This window comes from Lepus europaeus, chromosome X (genome assembly GCF_033115175.1).
Source record: "Lepus europaeus isolate LE1 chromosome X, mLepTim1.pri, whole genome shotgun sequence".
NCBI classification, from domain to species: domain Eukaryota; kingdom Metazoa; phylum Chordata; class Mammalia; order Lagomorpha; family Leporidae; genus Lepus; species Lepus europaeus.
The window spans coordinates 1,714,010-1,734,114 of record NC_084850.1 but is presented as its reverse complement, the minus strand read 5'-3'; the positions used below and the strand labels follow the sequence as shown (position 1 = coordinate 1,734,114).

The following is a 20,105-nucleotide window of genomic DNA, read 5'->3' as shown; positions in this document are numbered from 1 at the left end:
TACTTAGTACTTAATGAATGAAAAGGCAACAGGACCAAGAATGTGCAGCCAGGGAGGTGGGAAGTGGCGTCACTGGGACAAGGAAGGAGAGGTGGCAAGGAGGTGGGCTGAGATAATGACATGACTGGTTCTGTTGTATTGGCCAACGTGGAACCCCCTCATAACCTCAAAGAGAACAGAAAAATGGTTTAACTAGGACAGTAGGCTCAGTTGTACACTCTGACAGAATATAGTCCAGAACTCTGAAGTCAAATTGCCTGGGAAATCCTAGCTCTTTCTCACTCACACTCTCCATTCCCTGTTTTGCTTGTCTGGTGGGCATAGATGACAACAGTGCCCGTGTGTGGGTTCAGTGTGGAAAGGTAAAGCATGTGAAGTCATGAGAACAGACTTTGGCCTTCAGTCAACAACAGCCATTTGTAGTAAGGTTTTATAAATGAGCCAATCCGTCAATGGTAGGTTTTAAGCTCCTTGGAGTCAGCTGGCATCAGAGGATGATGTAACTGCCCCTGCCTAAGCATGGGTGGCTATTGTGTGCTTAACTTACGCTTGTTTCCTCTGTAGGCCCTCTCTAGGTGACAAGGGGACCCCACATCCCAGGGAGCTCAAAAGAAACTTGGCTGGTGAGGAGGACTTCAAGGGCCCTGACACAGACTCTGAGAGGTAAGTCAGCGCAGGGAGCATGTATCATCCCCAGAATTCAGGGGCCATATGCACCCAGCTGAAAGGCTTCTGTGGCTACTGGTCCAGGGTCAAGGGCTAGAGCTGACACCAGGAATGTCCTGTTCCTGCTGTAATCCCAAGTGCCTCTGGTAGTGCAAATCTTCAATGCCTATCTGTCGAAAGAATGAATTAATGAGGCCTGTAGAACAGAAGCCCATGCCAAGATCATTCAGGAGTCAGTTGCAGAGCAGAACCAAATACTAGGCCAGGCTACCCCCACCCCAGCCCTTGCCCCACACTGGTTTCTTCCATTGACCTGAATCTGCTACACTCATTGTACTTTTACTCCAGGACATAACAGTGCTGCCAATGGCCAGGACACAGCAAAGCCAGAAAAGAATTGGAATCTCTTAGCCAGTAATGAATAAGAACCCACACCTGGGTTCGAGCCCTAGCTGCATTCCTGATTTCAGCTTCCTGCTAATGCACAACCTGGGAAAGCAGCAGGCGATGGCTCAAGTACTTGGGTGTCTGCCACCCACATGAGAGACCTAGATTGAGTTCTGAGGTCCTGGCTTCTGCCTGGTGCAGCCCAGGATGTTGCAGGCATTGGGGGAATGAACCAATGGACCCGTCAGGGAGAAGGAAGCTCCCTCCCTTCCCCTCCTGTCGCTATCCCTTCTCCTCTTCTTTCTCTCCCCTCTCCTTTCCCCCTTCCCCCTTTCTCTCTCCCTTTCAAATAACATAAATAAGTTTAAAAATATATAAAGAAGGCACAGGCCTTCTTGATGTGGAACACTGGAACCTGCAGTCAGACTCTGAGCCACAGGGATAAGGAAGGACTGAGAGATCCCTGTCTCTGACTTCTGTGGCTTATTAGTGGCCCCAAGTGCCTTGCCCCTTGCTTTCTTGGTCATCAGATCCCCAATGTGTGGGTCTCCTCCATTTTGCTCTTTTTTTATTTAGCTCTACTCTTGCTGCAGCCCATTATATTTGGAAGAAACACATAAATACTTCCTGTTAGAGTCAACTCGGGCTTGGCTCAGCTCTGGTCACAATAGTGCAGGATGGCAATCAAGGGCCCATGTTTCTGCCCATTGATGCCTGCTCTCAGGACATTCAGAGTCAATAAATACTTCTCTGCCCTAAATAGGCCAACTGCACCGTTGAGTGATGGCAACATGGGATCTGGAGCCTTGGGGTCCTTGCCTGAAGATTTGACTGGAACAGATATCAGCTCTGAAAGAGGAGGGTGAGCTATCTTGGAGAGGTAGATTCAGTCATATTCCTGGTGACAAGCCAGGGTCAAGTTGTCCAACTACTTGGGCTGCTGAGGGTAGGACACTAGTCATTTCCTGGGGCTCCTGTCTACTGCTTTGCCCATGCTCCCACCCCCACCAAATCCTTTGTCCTTGGGCTTTCCACTGCTTCTTGGGCTTCCTTAGGCTTGAGACTTATTCCTTCTTCTACCCACTGCCACTGGCTCTTAAGCTCTACCAGAGCAGGCACAGGGCTTCACTCCCAGCTGGAGGCCCAGCTTCCGCATGGAGCTAGCATTGGGCGGATAGAATAAATGAAATATGTGAAGGGACAAACTAATGAATGGATGACTGAATGATGGAGGAATTGGTACCTTTTTACTTTTTGGCTGGGCCCTGAGGACCAACTAGGAGGCTCTTTGGTCCTGCTTTCTGCTTTCCCTTCCAGAAGCCCCAAAGTCTCCTTTTCCTGCCCCCAGCCTTCTCTGTCCACTTCTTTTTTTTTTTATTTTATTTTTTATTTTTGACAGGCAGAGTGGACAGTGAGAGAGAGAGACAGAGAGAAAGGTCTTCCTTTTGCCGTTGGTTCACCCTCCAATGGCCGCCGCGGTAGCGCGCTGCGGCCGGCGCACCGCGCTGTTCCGATGGCAGGAGCCAGGTGCTTCTCCTGGTCTCCCATGGGGTGCAGAGCCCAAACACTTGGGCCATCCTCCACTGCATTCCCTGGCCACAGCAGAGAGCTGGCCTGGCAGAGGGGCAACCGGGACAGGATCGGTGCCCCGACCGGGACTAGAACCCGGTGTGCCGGCGCCGCAAGGCGGAGGATTAGCCTGTTGAGCCGCGGCGCCGGCCCTCTGTCCACTTCTACTCTGAGATTCAGTGAAAGGAAAAGCAATAGCCCTAGTGAGATAAACTAGGCTATAATCATGTTCTGCTGGGCTGTGGGTACCTGGACTTGGGTGGAGTCAAAGCCACTTTCCCAGCTGTCCCCAAAGAATCCCAAAGCAAGCATGAGTCATCTCTGGGCACCAAGACTACCTGTGCAGATGGTTCACACCGTTTAGCTGCAAATTGTGCTTAGAGCCCTTACAGTTGAGAGCAGATGACTAGGGAGGAGTGGCAAAGCTGGTGTCTGCAGATGGCTGCAACTACAAGATACCAGCCCACTACCCTTTCTCAATTCTACTTGGCTGCCTCTACTTCTCCAAGGCCATCAGGAGCCCCCTTCCCTCGCTAACTTTACTAGTTTTCAGTGGCTGCATAGAGCCAGAGCTCTGACTTCTAAATTCAGCCTCTGTGACCACTGTCTCTGAGCCTGTCCAAGGAAGGGTTGTGGGACCAGAGATTTGGTCCTTGGGCTGCCACCAGGGGGCAGAACTGTGCTAGAAGTATTTGCTTTCTACTCTGTTTCCTTAAAGTGAAGCCAAGCCTCTAAATAACAGGTAAAGTAATCTGAAGACCCGTCTAGATTTTTATGATTTTTTACTTTGGTGAGTGTCTAAATCAAGTGCAGGGTACAGGCTTGTGCAGGTGATGGGATGCCCTGTGAGCATAAGTCTGCCTGTTTTATAGAGAGACAGAGAAGGCAAATTAACCCTGGGAAGACTGAGAGAGCTCCCCCTGAGTCTGTATGAACTTGGTGGAGACAGAGGGACTATGAAGGGGCACTGCTTCTCCCACTGGCCACAGGGCCCTGTAAAGACCAGAACATGTTATTGTATGTACAGCCCAGGTATTACCCAAAGTACTTGCAATCTCTGAACTCATTTACTCTTGTAGGAATAGTTATGATGACTCTCATTCCCTAATTCACCAGTGATGAAATTAAGGTCCCAAAGAGGTCAGGTAATGTGTCCAAGGACACAGAGCTGGGAGGGAGCAAAGCCAAGAGTATGCACTCAACCACTATGCCACACTGCCCTATGGCATCTCAGTAGTATTGTGCCCCAAGCATTGCTTTGAGCAGCTCCTCAGTTCCTATCAGCTACTGGGGATTGAAGTCACTCTCTTGGAAGAGACACAAAGTCCTGAAGCCAGACTACATTTGGTTCCTTCCACAGGATGGGCTCAGCTGCTGGCCTTGCCTCTTTCTCAGGGGATCAGGAGGTGGATAGTGCCAACTCTCAGTCCTGCAAGGCTGGACCACTGGCTGTGAGGTAAGCACGGAGCAACTTCCCAGTGAGCAATCCCATTGTCAGACAGTTTTCAGGATCAGCCTCAGCCCCAGCACTCCAGGACATCCTTTACACTTCTTAGCTCTATGCTTTCGTCACATCATGTGATCACAGCAGGACAGGGAGGCCTGAGAGGCCTAAGAGGGGCCTGACCTGGAGCTGGATCTACCCACCCAGTGCAGTGGGAGAAGAGGGACAGGTGATAAGATTTCTGGCCCGGACAGTCCAGCACCAATCTACATAGAACCAAGCTGCAGTGCCCAGCAAGGGAGGGGGAAGAAAGGAGGGGAAGACTGTACCTGTGGTAGAGGGGAGGGCACTGGGAGGCAGAGCTTGAGAAAAGATACTGCTAGCAAGGAGCATGTAGCAGGGAACTGGGAAGAACAGTGGCTCCAGTCTTATCAGGCAGTATTGCCTAGTCTTGAACTGAGATGCTAAGGCCACATCCAAGGCTTAAATGATGTTATCAGACACAGTGATGTCTGTGCCAGGACTGAGAGGGCAGACTTTACTGGCAGATGTAGTTCTTCCCTTTCCTGTGCGAAAGCAGCCAGGCAGGTGAAGACCTGGGCTCCCCAGCCTCCTTTGGTCTGAGACAGAGTAGGCTTGTGTGCTTCCTCTCAGCTCCAGTACTACTTTGACCTCTGCTGTTCTGGATGATAGAAGGAATGACAGTCCAGCAGACCTGGAGGACACAAAGGGGTAAGGCATGAATACACAGTGCTGAGCTTCTGCACCCAAGGAAGAGGCTTGGGATGGCTTCATGAAGAGCTGGCTTTTAATCTGAATCTCAAAAGGTGAATGTGAATCCTCCGAGCAGATGGAGTAGGATAAACAAAGGGCCCAAAAGAACTTGGTGTTTCCTGGGCACTGTACATAGGTGAGTGTGGCCAGTGATGAGGTCCTTAGGCAGAAGCAATGGAAGAGGAGGCTTGCCAAAGTGGGTAGGGGATGATTGGCCTTTTGTACCTTATTGCCAATGACTGACACAGCTGTTTAACTATGCACACAACTCTCTAGTCACAGCATCTCCTGTGCTACTTTCCAGCTTCTCAAGGTTGATACCTAATTAGAATGAAGAACATAGGCCTGGAACTCAGGTCTCTGTGCCTCCTGGGAAGGACTTATCTGAAAAAAAATAGCCAGGGTGCTAAGATAAAGAGTGATTGGTAGTAACAAGGGCTACCGAGTATGGTGGTAGTGCAGTGGGGGGCAGTGAGCAAAGAGAACAGGGAAAAGGGAGCTGCTGATAAGGACCCAAAAACTTAAGCTTGCAGTGGGAATGTACTTAGTGTGTTCCAAAGTGTAGAATTACTGGAGCCTGGCTAGCTGGTAAGAGACTGCAGATGGAGCCGGTGCTGTGGCTCACTAGGCTAATCCTCCGCCTTGTGGTGCCGGCACACTGGGTTCTAGTCCCGGTCGGGGCACCAATCCTGTCCCAGTTGCCCCTCTTCCAGGCCAGCTCTCTGCTGTGGCCCGGGAGTACAGTGGAGGATGGCCCAAGTGCTTGGGCCCTGCACCCCATGGGAGACCAGGATAAGCACCTGGCTCCTGCCATCGGATCAGCACGGTGTGCCGGCCGCAGCGCGCCAGCCGCAGTGGCCATTGGAGGGTGAACCAACGGCAAAGGAAGACCTTTCTCTCTGTCTCTCTCTCACTGTCCACTCTGCCTGTCAAAAATAAAAAAAAAATAAATAAAATAAATAAAAATAAAAATAAAAAAAAGAGACTGCAGATGGAACAGAGCTTTCGTTAGGCATGATAAGGAAACTGCATTTTATTTATTTCAAGTTTCAACCCAAAGGGGAGCATGCTATGATTTGGGATTGCTTTTGTAAGTGAATGCATATTTGCATCTCCAGGTATTGCAACTGGTTTTTTGTTTGTTTGTTTTTTATTTTGTTTTACTTAAACCAGATGCTGGGGGGTGGGATGTGCAGTGCCAGGTGCTTTACAGTCTTCCCAGCAACCCTGTGAGATGGGTAAGATGGGGAAACTGAAGCACAAAAAGGTTAAATGACTTATCCAGAGCCTTACAAGTAGTAGTGCTAATTAAGAGGGTCTCTGGAAAACCTCAAGAGAAACTACAGAAAGCTAGTTTAGGAAGTCTTTGGGGACTGTTCTCAAGATCCCACACCCATAACTTCCAGCTGGTTACCACGGAAAGCCAGGGGTGCAGTGCTGTGAGAAGCAAAACGGGTGGCAGTCTAGATCTGGCTAATTCTGGAGCCCAGACTCCGAACTACTTTCCTCTGGTGTTTAAAAGTTTGCAAAACTCAATACAAAGTTTCTCGAGATCACATTGCGTCTTGACTCCTGCTACATTTGAAAAATCACCCAGGAAGTATTAAAAAATTTTTCCTGATTTGTTTGGGTTTGAACCACGGGCATCTTCTGGACTTTCCCACCCCGCTAACAGGAGAGCTAACAATATCCGGAGATCTTGTAGTCGCAACGGAAAGTGGGAGGTACTGCTGGCTACTAAAGTGTAGAGTTCAGGGATGCTGCTAAAAATCTCATGATGTGTCCTCCTCCCCAGCCCCCACCCCAGCCCCCACAACTACACGGCTCAAAATGTTAGTAGTTTTGCTCTGGAGGGTTCACGATCTTTTTTGGGGAAAAAAAAAAGGCATGCAAGAGGTTAACGAGATAGAAAACGTGTGCGCCTGCTCGTGTCCTTGCCGACTGGAGGACTCTGAATGCGCCTGTGCCTTTAAGAGGCTGCGGTAGGGTGTTTGTGCGCCTGTACGTGTACGTGCCAGGATCCTACGCGCCTAAACCAGAGTACGGCTGTCGTGAGTGCGGCTGCGCACGTCGCCATTTCCTGCATTCGCGCGCTTGGGCTGCAATGCCCTCTGGGGAAGTGCGACCTTCGGTCAAGGGAAATGGCTGTCCAGAACAAGATCTGCCACAACAGGGCTTCTCCTGCGGCCGTGCCCATATCGGCCACGAGGTGGCGCTCCAGGACCACAAATATCCCGGCCGCTAATTTTTGGCCCCTCCCTGAGGGCTCTAAGCTTTTCCTGGTCACATAGCGAAATGGGTAATGATGGCCCCACTGGCCTTGGGATGACTGCGCATGGACAACTGCCGGTCACCCAGGCCCTGGCTACAGGAAGGCAGAGTACAGTGACCCTAAGGAGTCGAAGGAGAGTTCTCTGCTCTAGTTTGTCAGGTGGCCTTAGCACCAACACCTCTTGGCCACTGTATACTGGTCTTCAGAGCTGGCCAGAGGCAGGAAGTGTGGTCTTGTGGGGAGAGCAACCGGATCCTCCCGCCATGATTAACCTTTGGGCAGACCTGGCCTGGGATTTGGGATTCAGTGGTGAGGGATTGTGGGGGGTGGGGGTGGGGCTGGGGGGTTGAAATCCTGCAGAGCAGTGGAACCTTATTTTTCGGAGGTTATAAAGGAATTTAATTTCAACTGGTCCAAACGTTACGAATTCTGCTTTATACTTACTTGGTCCTGCATGTACAAAGGAAAGTGGTATAATACCCTAATAGTATGGACTTGGGTGCTTGGATTCAAATCCAAGTTCTGCCACTTAGTATCTGTGTGGCTTTCTGCATGTTACTCACCTCTCTGCCTCAGTGTCCTCATGTGTAGAATAATGGAACTAATAGCTCCTGTCATATAGCATTGCTGTTAGGTTTAACTGGATTTGCATATATAAAGCATGTAGGACATTTCTTGGTACAAAGTGCTGTATAAATGTCAAAAGCCAGTTCTATAAAACCTTAAAACTAAATGCAGAACCCCAACAGGAATAAAACAAAGTATGTCACCTCTTTCGCACTAAACTTTTTTTTTTAATTTTTTTTTTTTTGACAGGCAGAGTGGACAGTGAGAGAGAGACAGAGAGAAAGGTCTTCCTTTGCCGTTGGTTCACCCTCCAATGGCCGCTGCGGCCGGCGCACCGCGCTGATCCGATGGCAGGAGCCAGGTGCTTATCCTGGTCTCCCATGGGGTGCAGGGCCCAAGTACTTGGGCCATCCTCCACTGCACTCCCTGGCCACAGCAGAGAGCTGGCCTGGAAGAGGGGCAACTGGGATAGAATCTGGCGCCCTGACCGGGGACTAGAACCCGGTGTGCCGGTGCCGCAAGGCGGAGGATTAGCCTATTGAGCCACGGTGCCGGCCCACACTAAACTTTTATTACCAGACTTCATATCCAAAACAGGCAGTTTTCTTCCTTATTAGATTGCAAATGTGGGCTTTCAGTCTTGCATTCCTTCTTCATGACTAGCAGCCAAACTTTAGGCAATTTTCACAGTGCTGACAACCACTGTCAAACAGTGGAAGAGTCGAGTAGAGATAGTACAGGAGTAGAATGGGGACATTCTGCTTTGTGTAAAGAATGTGGTTGTGTTAGGAATTGGCAGTGGTGGCATTGGGGTGCTAGAACTTTAATCCAGTTACATTCAGAAGGAAGGGCTTCAGGGAAACCAACTAATCCAAACTCTAAGACCTCAGTGGTGGCTACTCCCAGGATTACCTAGCCTGTCTCTAACCACTTAGCATCTAAGAATAAGACTGGCAGGATATTACACTGGTGAGCCTGCTGTGGGTGTTTGACTATGATTTCCTTTTCATAACCCAGATGGCTTACATCTCTAAATGATAGTAGCCCTGTACCAAGGGCTAGGATGAAAAAAGTCTTACTAGTCCATTAGTCCCTAACTTGCAGTGAACCTCAAATTGCACTTTGTGGAGAATCTTGGCTTTAGTCACAAAATTTGGTGAGGACACCCCTATTATCTTACTTCTACAGAGGACATGGGGCAGGATAGAACTCTGATTAAGTCCACGGTACAGCTGCCTCCCAGAATTTGGAGAAGAGCTCTTTAGGCCTTCTGTGTCTCTGTTTGGCTCGAGAGTATATGTTACAGGCACAGGTAGGGTGGGTAATACCACTTATGATATCTGTACTGACTGTCAGCATGGAAGCAAAACAGAGAGGCACTGTACCAATGGGATGTTTTCCCCTTGGTTATTGGGTGATATCACATCCACTTGCCTGCAGCTCTTGTCTTGAGCTTCCTTTATTACAAATAGAGGCTGCTTCTTTTTTTCAGCAAGAAGAAAGCAGTGATACTGAGGTCCTCTGAAGAGGACACGAACTGCTCCCCAGGGTGTGTGGTCCGTACCTGGCTGCTGCTCTCAGCCCCACCACCCGGGAGGTGAACCCCTCCATGCCTGTGGGAGGTGCCAGCTGGCGTGCGCTGGGTGAGCAGGGACGAGTCTCAGGGCACTCTCTCCATAAGGGTGTTCATTCTTCCTCAGCGCCGTGGCTGGTGGTGAGAACAGTGTGGCCACCAAGGTGGGAGAAGCCTGGCAGGAGAGGCCTGGAGCCCTGAGAGAAGGCCGTGGTGACCCAACTGCACCCGCTCAGCAACCTGCAGATCCCAGCGTCCCAGAGCGGCAGGGCAGCCCCAGGGCACCCGAGAAGCTCCTTGAACCTGAACCGGAGGGCTGTGCCAGCAGGTAAGGGCCAAGCTGCACTGGACTCCTGCCTGTTGGAGCCAGGTTTTTTTTTTTTTTTTTTTTTCTTGTCAGTGGTTGCACCTCAGGTGGGAGGTATTTTCCCTCCCACTCCATGCCAATTCTGACACATTATATGCAAGGTGCTTGGGCTTCCGCCCTGTGAGTGAGTTGTGGTGACTCACTGAACCTGGAGCAGTGTGGATGGGATTCCTGTTGTTGAAGGAGCTGGGGTGGACAGTGATAGGAGGAGGCGTCTGTCCTAATTCCCAACACACGAGGCAGAAGGGAAGACATTCTTGTAGAGTGCAGGTGCACTTCAGGATCCCAGGTAGGCTGAGGGCTCTTTGTGTGTGTAAAGTGAGAGAAAATAGAGAGAGAGAGAGAGACAGACACAGAGACAGAGAGAGAATGAATGAGAATGACAATGACAAGGTAAAGCAGAGAGCAGGCCATAGTGAGAGGAAAGCAGCATGATTGAGAAGGCGTGAGAGAGTGATGTGGGACGTGAGTGACAGGGTAAGAGTGACTGTAACTATAGGTGATCATGTGGTGTGTGTTGAGGGGCAGGGGGATGTTTCCAAGTCAAGGTTCTCTGGAAGGTACATAACCTGCTGGTTCCAATACTAAAGAAACAACAGATCATTACAATGTAGTGGGCTTGTATAGCTCAGTCGTTTCCAGGAATGCAAACAAAAAGCACTTGTCACTTCTGCAGATTAAAGTGAAAATCTCTTTACACAAGGTAGAAATGGTAGAGGAGAGAGCTAAGAGTCTCACTGCCCAAGGAGATTAGCAATGGTGGAATCTGTGGGGAGGGCCACTCATCCATCCTCATGGTTCTGGGGCTTCTTCTACAAAGTTATTTTAGGGCCAGGTTTTCTATTTTTTTAAATTTTTTTTAAATTTTTTTGTTTTCTTTTTTATTCTTTTTTTTTTCCTTTTTTTTACAAACCCTTGTGTCGAGGGCTGACTTTCAATAGATCGCAGCGAGGGAGCTGCTCTGCTATGTACGAAACCCCGACCCAGAAGCAGGTCGTCTACGAATGGTTTAGCGCCAGGTTCCCCATGAACGTGCGGTGCGTGACGGGCGAGAGAGCGGCCCCCTTTCCCAGGTTTTCTAATTTAAGAGTACCCAACACATCTTTTACTCCTTGGTCTCAAGCCTGGAGGGGCCCAATGCACAAACACTGAGTGTCACTGCTGGTCACTTTTCCAATCAGTGCAGCCCCTAGACAAAGCTGGAGGTGATCAGTTCTGTTTTTATTTTGGTTTTTGAGGGGTGGTCATGGTGCCAGGGAAAGCTTTCGTTATAGGTGCAGTGAGGTTGGAACTGGGCTTGGAAGGGTGAAGAAGGGTTTTGCCTGGAGGACATGCTGGATAAAGACTTCCAGGTAGAGGAAACTGTGGAGACTTGAATTGTAGGACAATCCCTCCACTGCCCTGTGCAGGATCAGGCCTGGGGTGGAGGTATGGAAGGACAAGGCAGGTGATCTGTTAGAAGACTTCTTGTGTAGAACAAGGGGCAGTTTTGAGGCCACAAGTGTCACCGGGTTATTACAGGTAACAGTGAGGGAAAAGCAGTAGCTAAGGCTGATCCAGATTACAGCACTAGGTGCCTGGGTGGGTGGTGCTGGGAACTAGCTGAGCGTGAGGGATGGAGGGGTTGCTATGAAGATTTGATAAGGTCATTGGCCCACACAAAATTTGAAGTGCCTTTAGGGGATGCAGGCAACAGTGTCTAGTGGGATATTGAATTAACAGGTCTGGAGTCAAGCAAACATCTGACCAGGAGCTTGGGAGTTGGGACTTGTCAGCTGCTAGGCGGCAAGTGCAAGAGCATAAGAGGTGGATCAGAGAATCTCTTTGGAAGCCAATGTGTATAAAACACATATTTCCTGCTTCTCTGTCTCTACAAGTTTCCTTGGAGAGGTCTGTGTGCTTCAGGGATGCAGAGGGAGCCTTTCTTTTGAGTTGTACATCTGAGAGTTACCTACCTCCATTAGCTGAAAAAAAAAAAAAAAGAAAAGAGGATGAATTATTTCTCCCTAAAGCCCTAACCAAAGGATATAAAATAAGAAGAGATAAGAAAGAAACAAAGGCAGGTGGGCCCTAATTGTAGAAAACCATACTAAAGGGTCTTGAAAAGGCATTGTGGAGAGGTACTGAGAAGGCAAGTTTTAGCTAAATAGAATAACCAAGAAAAAATGCACTCTGCAAAAATTGCAGTTTGGAAACCAAACCAGGGTGAGCTAATTTTCCAATGTGCTGTAGACGCTGAAATAGGCTCATGAGATTTGCTAACAGGGAAGTATGTGGTTGGATTATGGTGGATTCTGGAGGGAGTGGAAAATATGAGGTGTAGTTCATAGGTGTAGAACTCTAAAATGTTAGCCATAAAGCCATGAATGTGGGATGGTTTCCTTGAGGTGGCAGCAACATGTACATGTTTATATGTTCAAGAGATGAACTACATGTGGGGTAAGCAGAGTTCCAAGAGACATGGACAAACCCAAAGGAGAAGGATCACTGTGGTCATGGTGCAGTCTTAGAACCTTGGGAAGGAAGAAGGCAGTTGTGTTTCTGAGCTGGATGTTGGTGGGGAGGCAGGACAGGTATTGAGTAGACAGATGCGCACAGTCTGATTTTTGCTCTGAATTAATAAGGTATGCATTCCATTATTAAACCAAATTGTACTTAGTAACTACACAATGCAAGCCATATACTAAACACTGGGAATGTAGATAAATAAGATTTGATTCCTGTCTTCAAGGAGGTCACAGCCCTCAACAGTGGTAAGTGCTGACCTAGAGGTATGCTGTTACAATGGGCACATATAAGAAAGAGCATCTACTTTGGCCATCCTTGTGGAATCACGGAAGGCTGCACAGAAGTGTCACGAGGTCTTCTTGAAGAAGCTTTCCAGGTGGCAAAGAGGAGGTATGGGGAATCTCCTGCTAGTGTACACAACTAACTGGAGAGCATGCTTTGGTTTGATCTGGGTAGTTTATGGTGAGAAGTGGTGGAGGAGTTGGATAAATGATCAAGGTCAGTCCCTTATACCATAGTAAAGACTTTGGGCTTTCTTTGCAGGACAAAAAGCAGCCAGAAAGGAACAGGGTGGGATTATGGTGAGATTAGTGCCTTGGATTGGTCTCTACAGTGGTAGTGAAAAAAGTGGACTGGAGATGGGCAGAGCTGAGGCAGGGAGAAGAGCCAAGAAGTGGGTGCAGTTTTCCATGGAAGACATGATGGGGCCCAGACTTTAGTAGTAACTTTGAAAATGGACACAGAGAGAACTATAAAATAAGTAGAATAAACTGAGAATTGGGCAACAGCTAAGACTTGAAGGAGTAGAAAAGGAGAGGCAAATGTCAATTCAGAAAGCAACATTTCTGTGTGGAGCAGCTGGATAGACTATGTGTTGTCTCCAATATGTTTCTGTGCTACCTGGAACTGACTAAGCAAGTGCCCAGTCCATGGAGATTCTGGGCCAAGGCAGCATACTTAAATAGGCAAGGCTCAGGCTTTCAGGTAGAGGTTCCTACAAGGCTGGCCTGGGTAGATTGCTCTGGCATATTGCTGTGTTTGTAAGGTAGGGAGCACCGCTATGAAAGTGCCCTTCCTCACTTCTTCTCAGGGGTCCAAGTTTTGGAGGCTGCTAGACTATGGCTCTAGACAAGTCCGTTTTCTAGACCTACTGGGTCCCCTATTTCTAGTCTTTGAGCTTGACCACTAGCATGGCATCTCTAGTAGACCAGATGCCATTCACCGGGAAGGGTGAATTATACCATGGCTCTGGATAGGTGGTCTTTGGAGTTTTTAGGCCAGTTACTTTTAACAGCCCCAAGTAGCAAGACTTGCCTCAGCCCCAGTCTGGGGATGTACTAGGAGGAAAGCCGGGGTGCACTTTCCTTCGTGCCAGAAAGCGGCAGACTGAGAACTTCCTGAGATGTAGGCAGTGATACCAGCAGAACTTGTGAAGGAGAGTGAATGGAGGATAGGAAAAATCCTTGTCAATAGAATGTCTGGGTTGACAAGGTTAGAATCTTTGAAAAACCCAGACAATATGGATTTCTCATGGCAGGCAGCTGTTGTTTCATATGAAGACAATTGATATGACCCAGCAGCAGAGACTCATAGGGCAATCAGTACTAAAGATAAGACCTTAGCATATGGGACACTGTTGCTTTAAATGGCCAGCTTTAACTTGAATAACCTACTAACGGTCATTTCAGATGACTGGGGGTGAGAAGAACAATGTAATTTTTGGGATAAAAAGAATAAGTTGCTGGATTTCTTGGATGACTTTGCTGGTGAGACAGAATCCTTAGTTACTTGAAAGAACCAATAGGATTCCTTGTGTGAAGAATACTTGATTTCAGCTGGCGCCGTGCTCACTTGGCTAATCCTCTGCCTGTGGTGCGAGCACCCTGGGTTCTAGTCCCGGTCGGGGTGCCGGATTCTGTTGCGGTCACTCCTCTTCCAGGCCAGCTCTCTGCTATGGCCCGGGAAGGCAGTGGAGGATGGCCCAAGTCCTTGGGCCCTGCAGCCGCATGGGAGACCAGGAGGAAGCACCTGGCTCCTGGCTTCAGATCGGCGCAGCGCCAGCCGTAGTGGCCATTTGCGGGGTGAACCAACAGAAGGAAGACCTTTCTGTCTCTCTCTCACTGTCTAACTCTGCCTGTCAAAAAAACAAAAACAAACACACACACACAATATACCCACCTTCTAGTACTCTGTAAGGAAAAATATTAAAAAAAAAAGAATACTTGACTTTAACAAAAGTTTATCACAGCAATAGTGAAGACCCTTTTGTATAAGGGAAAAGATTTGAGTCACTGAGAGAACTGAGAAGGGAGAAAGCAGGAGCAAAGGGCACAGCCAGGAAATAAGAAGGCAGCAATCAGTCATGCACTATTAGTTTGTCCCTTCATACATTTTGGACATAGATAAGGAAAAATTTTATCTGGGAAAGACTTATGATAGGAATAATCCTGCAACCTTAAAATTTACAAGCATCATAAAATTGAGCAAAGAAAAAAACCCTTTTTTTTTTCTCTGAAAGAGACAGGTAAGCAGAGCAATTATCTACTTTTAAGAGGCAATTGGGCAAGCATGGGAGAACCTGATGGGCATAGCTTGACTGGAGATGTGTCCCTCAGCGTGAGCTGATGAGTGTGGCATGTTCTGCATTTTAGTGCTACCTGAAGCAAGGGTAAGCCAAAGTTCAGGGGTATGTGGGGAGGAGAGGTGCCTGCCTAGAGTTTGGTTAAGGCAGAGGAGAGTATAAGAAATACAGTTATAAACACCCCAGGCAGTAACCAATTCTGGCTGAAAACTCCTGGAGAACAAGAGGAAACAGCTGTTAATGATGGCAGGTTTGCCTAAGTGTGCTTCCACAGGGTTGCCTTATGGACATCTGCAGTATTCCAAATTTCAGCCTGTCTCAAACATTTTTCACAACACAATCTTTCTCACCTAAATAAAACAAATTAATGCACACCAGTTATGCGTCTCCCATGTGTTCTCTATCTCAAAAAATGCCATCTCCTTTCACTTAGACTTTCAACCAGGGGAAATAAGAAAATACATTCAGGGCATGTTAGGTGTGATACTTATGAGACATGTAAGAGGTAAGGTCTTGGGGCAGTGCTGTGGTGCAGTGGGTAAGTTGCCATCTGCGGTGCTGGCATTCCATGTGGGTGTTGGTTAGAGTCCCGGCTGCTCCATTTCCAATCCAGCTTCCTCCTGGTGTCCCTGGGAAGGCAGTGGGAAATGGACCAAGTCCTTAGGTCCCTGCACCAGGGACAGGAAGAAGCTCCTAGCTTCAGCATGGCTCAGCCCTAGTCTATGTGGCCTTTTGGGAATGAACCAACAGATGGAAGATCTGTCTCTCTGTCTCTCTGGAACTCTGCCTTTCAAATAAATAGTTAAATCTTAAAAAAAGAAAAGAGGCTCAGGAGGCAGACGCTGTAATAAATGGGACTGGGATTTAGGAACAAAGTGTGGACTGAAAAAGGACATTTGGGAGTCCTGTGTATGTCAGTGGCAATGGAAGACATATAAATGGATAATATTGTTCCTGAAGCATGCATAAAGTAAGAAGAGAAGATGTGGGTGTTGCAACCCCATAGGAACATCCATATTAGTAAGTAGGCCAAAACAAGAGAAACCTGTCAAAAGACAAGGGTAAGGAATGGCCAGAGGGGCAGGAGGCCAGCTAGTGTGCTGCCATGGAAGGGCAAAAAAAAAGAGCTGTCCCTCCCGCACAACATTTTGGTACCCCCTCAAAGAAGTACAGAAATTGATAGTCCATATAAACTTCTATAGCACTTAGACAATGCCAGGACACCCAAGCCTCTGATAAGTAGGCACATTATGGTGTGCAAGATGTGTTGTAAGATCATATGGGGGAAGGGCAGGGGTCCAGCACAGATTTTCAGAGAAGCACTAACAGTTTCTGTGGAATGTTGAATGCTAAAACGAGAATGAAACGGTAACAAGAGTGAGTGCAGAGAGCTCTTTCTATAGAGTTGGGTGGGTGGAAGGGGAAAAGACCGTGTGGGGGTGCTATGGGAGCCTGAAGTTGAAAGGGACTTTTGCTTTAAATGCGACATTTGTTTTTAAAAGATGTATTTGTTTAATTGAAAGGCAGAGAGAGAGAGAGAGAGAGAGGTCTTCCATCTGCTGGTCCACTCCCCAGAGAGAGAGAGAGAGAGAGGTCTTCCATCTGCTGGTCCACTCCCCAGATGGCCTCAATGGCTGGAGCTGTGCCGATCCAAAGCCAGGAGCCAGGAGCTTCTTCCAGGTCTCCCACATGGGTGCAGGGGCCCAAGCACTTGGGCTATCTTCTACTGCTTTCCCAGGACATAGCAGAGAGCTGGATTGGAAATGGAGCAGCTGGGACTGGAACTGGTTCCCTTATAGGATGCTGGCATTGCAGGCATTGGCTTTACCCGCTAAGCCACAGTGCCAGCCTTTTAAATGGTACATTTAACTGATGAACCCTGGTGTCTGCTTCCACCCCACCATAAGGCCTACTTACTACAGTAAGTGTTAGTGTGTCTGTCAGTGTAGCAACGGTCACAAGATCAAGTTTAGCGATGGGGGCAAAAAGGGATGTTGCATCCTATCATTTATTAGCTGCAAGTGGGTCCTTAACCCAGCGTTACCATCTGTAAAAATGAGATGAAAACTATATAAACTCATAACAATAAATCTTGCAATAAAGAAGATGACTTCCTAGCTCGGAAAACAAAGTGGCTGCAGCAATCCGTCTGCATGAGCGCACGCCGGGATCCTGCGTCTAGCACCGCGTATGACTGTAGTTAGTGCGCCTGCGCACGCCGCCATTTCCTACAACCATCAGCTAGGGCGTCCGTGCCCTTTGGGAAATTAGACCGTCAACCAACAAAATGGTTATCCGGGCTATGATGGGTGTTGGCTTGGGTTCTGCTGCTGCCTTGCCCACACTGGCCGCGAGGTGGTGCGCGAGGATCACAAATGGGCCCGGCTGCTCCTCTTCAGACCCGCCCTGCAAACTTCGGTTTCACGGCCCTTCCCCCTCTTTGTGAAGTCCACTGCTGATTTGGGAATCCCGCCGCCGCTATGGACTTGCTCCTCGGCTTTCTCCCCCTGCTATCCTTACAGGGTAGTCTAGGGGAGAAACCCCTTTCCACACGGACAAACGCCTTCTGCGCCTGGCCGAGTATAGGACGATCTACAGTACTGGATGACTCAGGCCTTTTTAAGGGGGCAGGTGGGCTGGAGGCGGGTAAGGACGGAAAAGGGGATGGCAATGGACTGAGCGGAAAAGGAATGCCAATGTTTTTCCAGCAAGAAGACTTTGTCTTTTAACACTTCCTTAATTCATCAAGTGTACCTTGCCTTTTTCAGCAAGAAGAAAGCAGTGATACTGAGGTCCTCTGAAGAGGACACGAACTGCTCCCCAGGGTGTGTGGTCCGTACCTGGCTGCTGCTCTCAGCCCCACCACCCGGGAGGTGAACCCCTCCATGCCTGTGGGAGGTGCCAGCTGGCGTGCGCTGGGTGAGCAGGGACGAGTCTCAGGGCACTCTCTCCATAAGGGTGTTCATTCTTCCTCAGCGCCGTGGCTGGTGGTGAGAACAGTGTGGCCACCAAGGTGGGAGAAGCCTGGCAGGAGAGGCCTGGAGCCCTGAGAGAAGGCCGTGGTGACCCAACTGCACCCGCTCAGCAACCTGCAGATCCCAGCGTCCCAGAGCAGCAGGGCAGCCCCAGGGCACCCGAGAAGCTCCTTGAACCTGAACCGGAGGGCTGTGCCAGCAGGTAAGGGCCAAGCTGCACTGGACTCCTGCCTGATGGAGCCAGGGTTTTTGGCCAGGGGTTACAACCCAGGACAAGCCCACCACAAGCTAGGCATGCCCACTGCACTGTGTAAGTGTGACTGGTAATAAGCCGTAGAGCTGCAGAGCAGATGGGAGCATCGCAGGGATAGGTCATCATAAGTTTCAGTTGTGGATCATGGCATCAACTCTTTTGGAGCAAGCCCAACGCAGGGCAAGTGCAGAGAAAACCTGGTCTGAGGGAAGGGTATGGGTTCTTTTGTCACTCACAGGCACGAACCATCTCTGAGGAGCATAATTAAAAGTTGCTAGAGGGAAGATCAGTTCCTCTGGCACTGTGTGCAGGATGGCCATACAAGGGCGGTATTTGGGCAATAACTCATCTCCGCCATAGTGACCTAAGGTTGGGCAGTAGTTGCAAGAGACTGGCAGCAGTAGCCTGAAGAACCAGGGGCTGTGAGTTTTCTGAGCGAAGCCAAGGAGCAAGGCAGTACTGGACAGCACTGACCCACCAAATCCTGTTTGCAGTAGCTCTCAGAAGTTCCCAAGTTTGAAGACCTAGTGAATTTGTGCAATATTTTTGTCACATTTTAAAACAGCCGTGAGTTTTGAAGGTGTATTTTTACAATCAATCTAGTATAAGATTATACACCATCTTGAAGCATTCTGTCAATTTTTGTTTCTAAAAGCCCATGGAAAGTTGGAATTGTTGGATCATATCTGGCGCCCAGACTCAGCATTCATCCCTAGGAGGTCATCCATTGGCTTTTGTGCCTTCAGGACTTATCATTTTCCAGATTCCCTCATTTCTGGCACCTTGTGACTGTTTTTTCTTGTCCCCTTACCTGCCTTGCTGTGACCTCTAGCCTCTTAATATCTCTTGGTTTCAGGAAATGGCTTAACAGGGATTAGTCCCTGGGAAGTCAGAGCCCAGAGCCTATGCTGTCAATTACTGGGCTATGGAAACTGCCTTACAACCAAAAGAAGTTGGTACTCTGATAGAGGGGCACCCAGGCAGAGGGTAATGTAGCTAGGATGGTTGGCAGATGGAAATGAGTTGAGGAGGGGCCAGGAGCTGGGTTTTGTAGGGCCTGGAAGGTTAGGGAGAGAAGGCAATTGGGAAGGAGGTGAGATGTTATTGTACAAGGGATGGGGACTGTTGGAGGGCTCCTGTTACTCCCATGGTAGTCCTGGGAGGGGGCAGGATCATCCTGAGATCTGTTTTTACCTCGCCCTTTCAGTTCTTCTCTCCCCTTGACTATTCTGCTGGACATGGATCCAAGGATGCCTGATCCTTGCTAGGTGTTCGGTCAGCAGACGATCTCATTGCCTTCCTCTCATGCTCAATCCTTTCATTCCTTGGCTCTGCATTTCATGTTCCATCTGTCTTTCCAGCTTCCCAGGGGCCCCTTCTTCATCTCCATGGCACTTTCCTGAATCCCAGGGTGACAGGGGAATAGAGAAATGGCGAGAGAGTATATTGAGGCAGGCTGTCTCACCCAGCCCACAGTGGCAAGTCTGTAAAGGCATGACAGAGCTCGGCACATCCAGGCGATCTTCACGTCAGTTAGTATGGCTTGAGCTTGAGCTGCAAATGAGAAGACGTAGATTAAGACTGTGAGCAGGGCAACTAGTCGGGTTCTAGGTCATTATTGTTCTTTTCCCTCCCAACTCTTTTTTTTTAAAGATTTATTTATTTGAAAGTCAGAGTTACACAGAGAAAGGTGAGGCAGAGAGAGAGAATCTTCCATCCACTGGTTCGCTCCCCAGATGGCCGCAACGGCCGGAGCTGCGCTGATCCGTAGCCAGGAGCCAGGAACTTCTTCCAGGTCTCTCATGTGGGTACTGGGGCCCAAGGACTTGGGCCGTCTTCTACTGCTTTCCCAGGCCACAGCAGAGAGCTGGATCAGAAGTGGAGCAGCTGACTCAAACCGGTGCCCATTTGGGATGCCAGCACTGCAGGCCAGGGCTTTAACCACTACGCCACAGTGCCGGCCCCCCTCCCCACTCTTATACTGGCTGGGGTCTTGGGCACTGGATTCTTTAACAAGGGAGTGATACCTTAGAGCCTGCACCAGATGGAGGCAACCATGTGCAGACCTGAGTGGCAGCATGTTGGAGAGAAGCTCAAATCAGCCCAGGGCTGTATTGTGTGTCCATAGTGGTAGCCCAAGACTACTAGAGGTTGGACAGATGTGAGCTG

At 49.0% G+C, this 20,105-nt stretch overlaps 1 protein-coding gene across 8 annotated transcripts in view; it reads left to right on the top strand.

Moving 5' to 3' along the window:
- ZNF185 (zinc finger protein 185 with LIM domain) overlaps positions 1–20,105 on the top strand; it is a 67,278-nt gene that overhangs the window by 30,332 nt on the left and 16,841 nt on the right. For 6 of the 8 annotated variants that reach the window (XM_062183842.1, XM_062183845.1, XM_062183840.1 and 3 more), the window contains 6 exons: positions 565–663; positions 1,817–1,915; positions 3,983–4,078; positions 4,721–4,798; positions 9,380–9,580; positions 17,685–17,885. In XM_062183842.1, coding sequence (XP_062039826.1) covers positions 565–663; positions 1,817–1,915; positions 3,983–4,078; positions 4,721–4,798; positions 9,380–9,580; positions 17,685–17,885 — 774 coding nt within the window. The remainder of the gene's footprint in view (positions 1–564; positions 664–1,816; positions 1,916–3,982; positions 4,079–4,720; positions 4,799–9,379; positions 9,581–17,684; positions 17,886–20,105) is intronic. The other 2 variants (XM_062183846.1, XM_062183843.1) reach the window with 2 other exon arrangements.